The sequence below is a fragment of the Oncorhynchus kisutch genome, unplaced genomic scaffold (genome assembly GCF_002021735.2).
Source record: "Oncorhynchus kisutch isolate 150728-3 unplaced genomic scaffold, Okis_V2 scaffold3955, whole genome shotgun sequence".
Lineage (NCBI taxonomy): Eukaryota > Metazoa > Chordata > Actinopteri > Salmoniformes > Salmonidae > Oncorhynchus > Oncorhynchus kisutch.
This window is the reverse complement of record NW_022265900.1, coordinates 68,391-79,217: the sequence shown is the minus strand read 5'-3', so window position 1 is coordinate 79,217 and position 10,827 is coordinate 68,391. Positions and strand designations below refer to the sequence as shown.

The following is a 10,827-nucleotide window of genomic DNA, read 5'->3' as shown; positions in this document are numbered from 1 at the left end:
TTTATTTATTTTTTTATTTCACCTTTATTTAACCAGGTAGGCAAGTTGAGAACAACTTCTCATTTACAATTGCGACCTAGCCAAGATAAAGCAAAGCAGTTTGACACATACAACGACACAGACTTACACATGGAGTAAAACAAACATACAGTCAATAATACAGTATAAACAAGTCTATATACCATGTGAGCAAATGAGGTGAGATAAGGGAGGTAAAGGTCAAAAAAAGGCCATGGTGGCAAAGTAAATACAATATAGCAAGTCAAACACTGGAATGGTAGATTTGCAAATGGAAGAAATGTCCAAAGTAGCAATAAAAATAATGGGGTGCAAAGGAGCTAAATTAATTCATTCATTAAATACAGTAGGGAAAGAGGTAGTTGTTTGGCCTAAATTATAGGTGGGCTATGTACAGGTGCAGTAATCTGTGAGCTGCTCTGACAGTTGGTGCTTAAAGCTAGTGAGGGAGATAAGTGTTTCCAGTTTCACAGATTTTTCTACTTCCTTCCAGTCATTGGCAGCAGAGAACTGGAAGGAAGGAGAGGCGGCCAAAGAAAGATTTGGTTTTGGGGGTGACTAGAGAGATATACATACACCTGTTTAGCAGAAATGCTTGTGTTACTAGCTCCAACAGCACAGTCAAGTCTAACAAGTAAGATCGAACCATGTTCCAACATTCCACACAATACACCCAAATGGAATTGGAATACATCAATATATGGACGAGCCATGTCAGACAGTCCGTAGACTAACATACCTTACAATACAATACTTTATATATCCACATGACATGAGCTATGCAAACGACCTCCACGTTAGGAATGTGCCCAGTGATATCTAACAAAAACACACATGGCAAGACAGGAAGGAAGACATGCAGAAGTGCTCATGAAGAGGACACGAAGAAGACCGGAATCATCTCCAAGTGAACAATGTCAAAGGAATAGGTCAAGTCATATAGATAGGGAGGCATTTCACCGCCACCCACTGGACCACAAGTCATTTAGCCAACACTGGCTCATCATTCAAGCCACATAGGGAGGGATCTTAACACCACCTGCTGGATCAGAAGTGCCACTCACAATGGCCACACAGAGCATTTCTCCCTCAACCTGATGCAATTGTCACAACAAGTACGTGGTCAAAATCAAACATTAACTACCAACAGATCATCAAATAGGCAAACACATGCTCATGTAGAGTACCTCAAATTATACAGTTACTTTGTCACCAAACCTAATCTGTCATTCATCTACAAATACATGCTCTTCTAAAGCCACAATGCAATGTTCACATGGTAGATTTCAGTTCTTACAATCTATGTCACTATTACTTCATTTGACTGCTCTTAAATCATATTCACTTAACCCTTTTGTTCACCTGCTGATTTTCTGCTGGTTTGTCTCTTGCAGATTTGGACATCATGTGAATGTATGTTTCTCAAGTATCAAAAGAGGGTAAGTTACATTGACCTACTTTATGAAAAACGGAATGCTACTTTTCTCTCTAGCCTAGTGCACTCTTTATCTGTAAGCTCTCCTACTGGTGTAGGTAGCTCCAAAAAAAAAGCTCCAGATGCCATTACCCCATGTAGCCTATAGAACTTTATCTCGACGACCACATTTTACACCAATGCACCCCGAGAATCGGTTGGTGGTCGGGAATCAAGTGGATGATTCTGGGACCAATTACAGGAGGGGGTCTGTCTGTTGGATGAGGGGTGTACTGAACTGTGCCTATAGCATGTCAAGAATCCCTCCAACGGGAAATAGGCTTTGGCAAATGGCCAGGGGCGCTGTCCTTTTCAGCACCACGGAGCTCCGCTATTACCTGTCTCATGAGTGAAGATGCAACAGCAGACAATTCCTGCTCTTTGGTCCGGCAATTACACACTTTAGCCGTGTCATTGCTGCATTTAACTGGCAGCCTGTATTTAGGGCCTTTACTTTGTCTTATCATTTCGATTCCTCAGCAAATCTTCTTTTAAAAATGAACTAAATCCCACATCAGAAGTCGACTTCAAATCACGTCAAGGACACACGACTCGACTCAACGGAAGTCAGTAGTATCAAATATTCTCCACTGTGAAGGTGTCATGTGCTGAGCCATTTAGTTCCTTATGAAGCCTATTTACGAAGCCAATACAGCAATCAACACGTACCTGCCCGCATTGCTGATTGCTATTTTGTAATTGGTCAACTACTAATAGGGCAATCATCCCGGCTGCTTGTGTCCTGTTTCGTAACAGCTCTTTTGCAAGCCCTTGATGATTACATCTATTGATTCCTGCCGTCCTGATACCTTTTCTCTTCATTCTCTTAAGGGATCTCGGATCTAGTCTAAAGGACTAACAATGGGTATGGCATTGGAATATTCAATCGCACACTGAATTCATCCCACTAAATACATTCCTTTCATTTCTCCATTTATTCCACCATATCGAAACAACTTACCTATGCACTCACACAAACAAGCACAAAAGGGCGACTTAATAATATCACGTCTAATTGGGTGGCCTACAACATTTCCTGTACCTTCAACCAAAACGTTGGTACCACTTTTTTTCGACCACCTTTCACTTGCGCTGGACAGAGATATATCATTTGACTTTCAATAGCTTAGTCAGTCGCATGAATTATGGGGTGCACACAGCTAACGTTGTAATGATCGGATCAAAACATGGATTTTTTGGGCCATCGAGGAATGTCACATGGCCCAGAAATGATTGAATGGCCATTTTCACAAAGGAAAAGACATACTCTAGCATGTTACATTCCAAGAGCAATTGGATTCGAAAAAACACAACGTACCCCACTTGGGGACCCGAGGACCGAGTTTGGGAAACACTGGCCTGAAGATCAAATACCAATAGGGAGCAACTATGACGTGCTCACACGCTGACAGTACCCGCGTTTAACCACTAGATGGCCTCCGTGCTCCACGGTAAAACTTTTCCCCTCTCATCAGCGGCACTGCAACATGGGACTTTCAAAGTCAGTTGTTCTTAGCTACATAGTGACCATTTTCGCCACTTTTTGCCCTATATCATTACTATCACTCATTACTGCTACTGTATTTTCCCCTCTTCTACTCTAGGCATACATCTAATCACATATAGAGAGCGTTATTGAAACGACTCAAGTCAGTTAAGAACAAACTCTTATTTACAATCACGGCCGGTGGTGATACAGCCTGGAATCGAACCACGGTCTGTAGGGACTCGAGAGCAGGGAAAACTGTGGGAAAGGGGCGTGTACAAATGGAACAATTGTGCCTTTTTGACTGAAATATGGAGGTGGCTCTTAAAAGAGCCTTTGGGGGATTTTGGAGATCAGGTCATCGTTTATGCGCGCTCTCCGCGAATACGACGGGCCAGCTGGATGTCCTTGGGCATGATGGTCACCCTCTTGGCGTGGATGGCGCACAGGTTGGTGTCCTCGAACAGGCCGACCAGGTAAGCCTCGCTTGCTTCCTGCAGGGCCATCACTGCGGAACTCTGGAAGCGCAGGTCGGTCTTAAAGTCCTGGGCAATTTCTCGCACCAGGCGCTGGAAAGGCAGTTTGCGGATCAGCAGCTCAGTGGACTTCTGGTAACGACGGATCTCTCTAAGAGCCACGGTGCCGGGCCTGTAACGGTGAGGCTTCTTCACGCCGCCGGTGGCCGGGGCGCTCTTGCGCGCAGCCTTGGTGGCGAGCTGCTTCCTGGGTGCTTTGCCACCGGTGGATTTGCGAGCGGTTTGCTTGGTTCTGGCCATGGCGCTAGCTAGCTTCCTTCTTTCACAGTCGGAGTATAGCCTCCAAATGCCTATGTGAAGTTTATAAAGCCGGCAGCGGCGTCTGCTGATTGGTCACCATCTCCGCACCGCCCTGATTGGCCCGTTGCGGAGGCCTCCTCCGCCGCCCATTGGACGGGAGGCTCGGCCTCTCCGTGCCGCCCCAAAATGCAACCCCCTCCCTCGCCGAGGCCCGCTTGGGTCTTTTGTTAGGGCCGCGAGCAACGTTACTCTTTACGCGCAATAATGCTCTCTCATTCTAGCCTAGTACTTGTTATTCTTCATTTTAGGCCTCATGTGGGCACTTGATACTGTGCCGTGTTTATGTGTGTATCTAACAAACGCGCCAAATAGTTGGCCAGGCATACAAAGGACACTTTGCGCTTTTGCTGAGCTAGGTGGTTGGCTCTTAAAAGAGCCTTTGGGGGTTGAGTAGTCAAGTTGCAGCCGCACCAGCGATTTTACTTGGCTTTGACGGCCTTCTCAGTCTTCTTGGGGAGCAGCACTGCCTGGATGTTGGGCAGAACACCACCCTGAGCGATGGTCACGCCGCCAAGCAGTTTGTTCAGCTCCTCGTCGTTACGGACTGCCAGCTGCAGGTGACGGGGGATGATACGAGTCTTCTTGTTGTCACGGGCAGCGTTTCCGGCCAACTCCAGGATCTCAGCAGTCAGGTACTCGAGCACTGCGGCCAGGTAGACTGGTGCGCCAGCGCCCACACGCTCGGCGTAGTTGCCTTTGCGCAGCAGCCTGTGCACACGGCCCACGGGGAACTGGAGCCCGGCACGGGATGAACGTGTCTTTGCCTTCGCCCTGGCCTTGCCTCCGGTTTTGCCTCTTCCGCTCATATTGGTAGCTTCAGTATGTCACAGAAAGTCTCAATGAGGCGCTGGCCACCTCGAGAGCCTTACTTATACCTCGCCACAAGAGGCATCGATTGGCCACTGGACCGGTGTGCCCTTATCCAATTGGAGTGAGGGAGAGACAGACAGTCAGCCCTAAGCCCGCCCGCCCGCCCGCAGGCAGCAGAGTGACAAGGGCTAGGCTACTCTGTTTCCCTCCGACTTTTGTTACTTTTTCTCATTGGCGGGAGCGCCAAAGTGACAACTCAAATCACTGAAACATGTATCAATCAATTCGAGAGTGGCTCATAATACAAATGGCTGCTGTCCAACACACTATAGTATGTATTCCTCTTATTATCAGGATCAATGTCACATGCGAATTCTAACACATATCACACCAATGTTGACTGGTGAGGGTGCTGCACTCTTGAGTGACAAATGTAAAGCCATTTAGCCACTCGAACATGTGGTGCGTAAGTCATTCATTTCATATCTTTTGCACCACAGGTAGGTAGGTAGGTAGGACGTACATGGAATGACATGCGCTTTTATGGAAAGAGGTGGGTGGCTCTTAAAAGAGCCTTTTGTGGTAACAACATGTGTCGAGTAGAAAGAACACTGTTTGGAATAGGTTTACTTCTTCTTGGGGGCTGCCTTCTTGGCCTTGGCTGCCTTGGGCTTGGCGCCTTTGGGCTTCACTGCCTTGGTAGCCTTCTTGGGGCTCTTGGCCGCTTTCTTGGCCGCTGCGGCGGGCTTCTTCACCTTCTTTGGGCTCTTGGCGGCCTTTTTGGGTGTAGCGGGCTTCTTGGCCTTCTTGGGGGACTTCTTTGCGGCCACGGACTTCTTGGCTGCTACCTTCTTGGGCTTCTTGGCGGCGGCGGGCTTCTTGGCGGCCACCTTCTTAGCTTTGGGGGCTGCGGCTTTCTTGGCGGGCTTCTTTGCCTCGACGGCCTTCTTGTTGAGCTTGAAGGAGCCGGAGGCACCGGTGCCCTTGGTCTGGACCAGGGTGCCCTTGGTGACGAGGCTCTTGACGGCGATCTTGACACGGGAGTTGTTCTTCTCCACGTCGTAGCCGCCTGCCGCCAGAGACTTCTTGAGCGCGGCCAGGGACACGCCGCTCCTCTCCTTGGAGGCGGACACCGCCTTGACGATGAGCTCGCCTACGCTGGGTCCCGCTTTCTTGGGCTTGGCTGCTGCCTTCTTCTTGGGTGCCTTGGCCGGCGCGGCGGCGGCGGGTGCTGGTGCGACTTCTGCCATGTCTGTCGTTCGGTCCGGTAAACACACACACTTACAACACTACGGTAGTCTGTGAGGAGGAGTACTTTGCTGTAGACGCTGCTCTGCGCTATTGAAGCTCTACACCGTGCAGGGGGCTGGCCTTAAACGCGACATGAGAACCATGTAGACTCAAGCCACCCAGCTCGGCTTCTCCGGGCTGGCCAAATGCTCTTTCACTTGTGTTTTCTGGTCGCCAATATCGGGCCAAAAGTCACCGACGGAGCCGTGTTTTTGGCCCAAAAGCGAACAGCCCAGCGAGCAGACTTGTGTCCGTTCAGAATAAAGTCATGTGGGCTGCAGAAGCCCCGTGCATTTTGCTGCGACTCGCTCAAAACCTCACCGTTCGACTGCCGGGTGGAGCGGTGCGCACTGCTTTTCCTGTGCTATTTGTCTCCTAAATGGCCTAAAAGTGCATCCGATTGCGAGCACCATTGATTGTGGAGTGAGCCGAGATGTCTGGCAAGGGAATCAAATGGTTTGGCGTCCCCTGATGTGCTACTTGGTGTTTTAAAGGAGAGCTCTTTTGGGGACCTTAAAACACATGCACTTGTGAGGCCTGGCTGAGACTAGTTTCACCTTGTATTCGTCATGTGTCCAGGAGGCACAGGAAATAATACACTGTGTGTGATGTTTTATTAGTCCTTTAGTTGGATTTGGAGCCTGCTCTTTGTGCACAGTGTGTGTTTTTTTCTTCTGCTAGGTGGTCTCTCTCTGTGTGTCTCTTTCAAAAGCAGATGAGGTGAGGGCCAAAGTAGTTGAGCTCACTCAGCTCGTCTGTCTGTGAACAGGCCGAGATAGGCTTTTGTGCCCTTCTCTCTCGCAGTCCTTCCTCGCTTGACTCCGCAGCGTGACTCGTGCCGGTCTTTGTGTCTGGCTGTGCGGCCGGCGCTATGGAGGCTGGCGCCCCATGTGCTTGTTCGCCCTGATATAGGCCGAGAGAGAGAGAGAGAGAGAGAGATTTGGAGGCTCTTCTTCTCCTCCTCCTCCCCCCCCTCTTGTACAGGTGGAACGGCTAGTTTCAATCGGTGACGTCACTTGCTCGGAGACTGTTCTTCATGTGTGCAGAGGGTCCCTGCTACGGCCTAAAGTGATACAGGCTCCAGTCATTGGACTCCCCCTCACTGTGTTCTACTGGCATGCACACATTCCTACCCTGTTCATGTCAGCATCCTTTATCCCCCCCCCCTCCCCACAATTGGACGCATGTCCTCCACACACACACACATGGATTTGCTTTTTTCACTGACAGGGTGGGTGGCGCTTAAAAGAGCCTTTGGGTTACTACAGCACTCCAAATGCGCTGTTTATTTGGAGCTGGTGTACTTGGTCACGGCCTTGGTGCCCTCGGACACTGCGTGCTTGGCCAGCTCTCCGGGGAGCAGCAGGCGCACTGCGGTCTGGATCTCCCTGGAGGTGATGGTGGAACGCTTGTTGTAGTGGGCCAGGCGAGACGACTCTCCGGCGATACGCTCGAAGATGTCGTTCACGAACGAGTTCATGATTCCCATGGCCTTGGAGGAGATGCCGGTATCGGGGTGGACCTGCTTCAGGACTTTGTACACGTAAATGGCGTAGCTCTCCTTCCTCGACTTTCGGCGTTTCTTGCCGCCTTTCCCTGCGGTCTTGGTGACGGCTTTCTTGGAGCCCTTCTTGGGCGCGGACTTTGCTGGCTCGGGCATGATGCTGATGTCTCGTTGCTTCTCACAAACGAATGAGGGGGTGGAGAGCCCTTTCCGTCTTATGAAGACGAATTTAAGCTAATTCGCCGGCCGTGGACACACCCCTGCTTTCTCATAGGCGCCCCTGCCATTTGCCCAGTGGAGCTGAGCGCGCATAAGAGCCTTCCACTCAGAGGCTTGCTTCCCTAACAAAGACCTGTCCCCCCCCCCCCCCCCTTATTCCATAGCCTATGCTCTGTCACTGGTGGGGAATGGTGTGTTTCAAAAAAAGATCCATGCAATGGCCAGACATAAGGCACCCCTTTTTGGACTTGGTGGGGATTTCCCAGGCGTGGTGCCTTTATTTCAGGTGTCTCGTAATACGACTGTACGCAAAGCCTGCACTGAACATAGCCTCCTGTCATGAACACTCCCTCCCCGTCCACTCAAGAGTGGCTCATGGTTTCCTACAATGGATTTGGCCCTTTTGAAGCGGACGTGGGTGGCTCTTAAAAGAGCCTTTGGGGGATTTTGGAGATCAGGTCATCGTTTATGCGCGCTCTCCGCGAATACGACGGGCCAGCTGGATGTCCTTGGGCTTGTTGGTCACCCTCTTGGCGTGGATGGCGCACAGGTTGGTGTCCTCGAACAGGCCGACCAGGTAAGCCTCGCTTGCTTCCTGCAGGGCCATCACTGCGGAACTCTGGAAGCGCAGGTCGGTCTTAAAGTCCTGGGCAATTTCTCGCACCAGGCGCTGGAAAGGCAGTTTGCGGATCAGCAGCTCAGTGGACTTCTGGTAACGACGGATCTCTCTAAGAGCCACGGTGCCGGGCCTGTAACGGTGAGGCTTCTTCACGCCGCCGGTGGCCGGGGCGCTCTTGCGCGCAGCCTTGGTGGCGAGCTGCTTCCTGGGTGCTTTGCCACCGGTGGATTTGCGAGCGGTTTGCTTGGTTCTGGCCATGGCGCTAGCTAGCTTCCTTCTTTCACAGTCGGAGTATAGCCTCCAAATGCCTATGTGAAGTTTATAAAGCCGGCAGCGGCGTCTGCTGATTGGTCACCATCTCCGCACCGCCCTGATTGGCCCGTTGCGGAGGCCTCCTCCGCCGCCCATTGGACGGGAGGCTCGGCCTCTCCGTGCCGCCCCAAAATGCAACCCCCTCCCTCGCCGAGGCGCGCTTGGGTCTTTTGTTAGGGCCGCGAGCAACGTTACACGCAATAATGCTCTCTCATTCTAGCCTAGTACTTGTTATTCTTCATTTTAGGCTTCATGTGGGCACTTGATACTGTGCCGTGTTTATGTATGTATCTAACAAACGCGCCAAATAGTTGGCCAGGCATACAAAGGACACTTTGCGCTTTTGCTGAGCTAGGTGGTTGGCTCTTAAAAGAGCCTTTGGGGGTTGAGTAGTCAAGTTGCAGCCGCACCAGCGATTTTACTTGGCTTTGACGGCCTTCTCAGTCTTCTTGGGGAGCAGCACTGCCTGGATGTTGGGCAGAACACCACCCTGAGCGATGGTCACGCCGCCAAGCAGTTTGTTCAGCTCCTCGTCGTTACGGACTGCCAGCTGCAGGTGACGGGGGATGATACGAGTCTTCTTGTTGTCACGGGCAGCGTTTCCGGCCAACTCCAGGATCTCAGCAGTCAGGTACTCGAGCACTGCGGCCAGGTAGACTGGTGCGCCAGCGCCCACACGCTCGGCGTAGTTGCCTTTGCGCAGCAGCCTGTGCACACGGCCCACGGGGAACTGGAGCCCGGCACGGGATGAACGTGTCTTTGCCTTCGCCCTGGCCTTGCCTCCGGTTTTGCCTCTTCCGCTCATATTGGTAGCTTCAGTATGTCACAGAAAGTCTCAATGAGGCGCTGGCCACCTCGAGAGCCTTACTTATACCTCGCCACAAGAGGCATCGATTGGCCACTGGACCGGTGTGCCCTTATCCAATTGGAGTGAGGGAGAGACAGACAGTCAGCCCTAAGCCCGCCCGCCCGCCCGCAGGCAGCAGAGTGACAAGGGCTAGGCTACTCTGTTTCCCTCCGACTTTTGTTACTTTTTCTCATTGGCGGGAGCGCCAAAGTGACAACTCAAATCACTGAAACATGTATCAATCAATTCGAGAGTGGCTCATAATACAAATGGCTGCTGTCCAACACACTATAGTATGTATTCCTCTTATTATCAGGATCAATGTGACATGCGAATTCTAACACATATCACACCAATGTTGACTGGTGAGGGTGCTGCACTCTTGAGTGACAAATGTAAAGCCATTTAGCCACTCGAACATGTGGTGCGTAAGTCATTCATTTCATATCTTTTGCACCACAGGTAGGTAGGTAGGTAGGTAGGACGTACATGGAATGACATGCGCTTTTATGGAAAGAGGTGGGTGGCTCTTAAAAGAGCCTTTTGTGGTAACAACATGTGTCGAGTAGAAAGAACACTGTTTGGAATAGGTTTACTTCTTCTTGGGGGCTGCCTTCTTGGCCTTGGCTGCCTTGGGCTTGGCGCCTTTGGGCTTCACTGCCTTGGTAGCCTTCTTGGGGCTCTTGGCCGCTTTCTTGGCCGCTGCGGCGGGCTTCTTCACCTTCTTTGGGCTCTTGGCGGCCTTTTTGGGTGTAGCGGGCTTCTTGGCCTTCTTGGGGGACTTCTTTGCGGCCACGGCCTTCTTGGCTGCTACCTTCTTGGGCTTCTTGGCGGCGGCGGGCTTCTTGGCGGCCACCTTCTTAGCTTTGGGGGCTGCGGCTTTCTTGGCGGGCTTCTTTGCCTCGACGGCCTTCTTGTTGAGCTTGAAGGAGCCGGAGGCACCGGTGCCCTTGGTCTGGACCAGGGTGCCCTTGGTGACGAGGCTCTTGACGGCGATCTTGACACGGGAGTTGTTCTTCTCCACGTCGTAGCCGCCTGCCGCCAGAGACTTCTTGAGCGCGGCCAGGGACACGCCGCTCCTCTCCTTGGAGGCGGACACCGCCTTGACGATGAGCTCGCCTACGCTGGGTCCCGCTTTCTTGGGCTTGGCTGCTGCCTTCTTCTTGGGTGCCTTGGCCGGCGCGGCGGCGGCGGGTGCTGGTGCGACTTCTGCCATGTCTGTCGTTCGGTCCGGTAAACACACACACTTACAACACTACGGTAGTCTGTGAGGAGGAGTACTTTGCTGTAGACGCTGCTCTGCGCTATTGAAGCTCTACACCGTGCAGGGGGCTGGCCTTAAACGCGACATGAGAACCATGTAGACTCAAGCCACCCAGCTCGGCTTCTCCGGGCTGGCCAAATGCTCTTTC

The 10,827-nt window shown here is 51.6% G+C and overlaps 1 protein-coding gene across 1 annotated transcript; it reads right to left on the bottom strand.

Moving 5' to 3' along the window:
* Positions 1-3,343: 3,343 nt before the first annotated feature.
* On the bottom strand, positions 3,344-8,514 carry LOC116372476 (histone H3-like centromeric protein CSE4). The gene is made up of 2 exons (XM_031821281.1): positions 8,107-8,514; positions 3,344-3,760 (listed from the first exon to the last, which is right to left on the bottom strand). The coding sequence occupies exons 1-2, from the start codon at positions 8,512-8,514 to the stop codon at positions 3,344-3,346; spliced, it is 825 nt and encodes a 274-aa protein (XP_031677141.1).
* Between the last annotated feature and the right edge of the window lie 2,313 nt (positions 8,515-10,827).

Excerpts from the sequence above, each read along its gene's own strand:
- LOC116372476 (XM_031821281.1), bottom strand. The coding sequence starts at position 8,514 with ATGGCCAGAACCAAGCAAACCGCTCGCAAATCCACCGGTGGCAAAGCA. Across the intron at positions 3,761-8,106 it reads GTATTCGCGGAGAGCGCGCA|AGCGCCATGGCCAGAACCAA; the intron begins TAAACGATGACC and ends AGGAAGCTAGCT.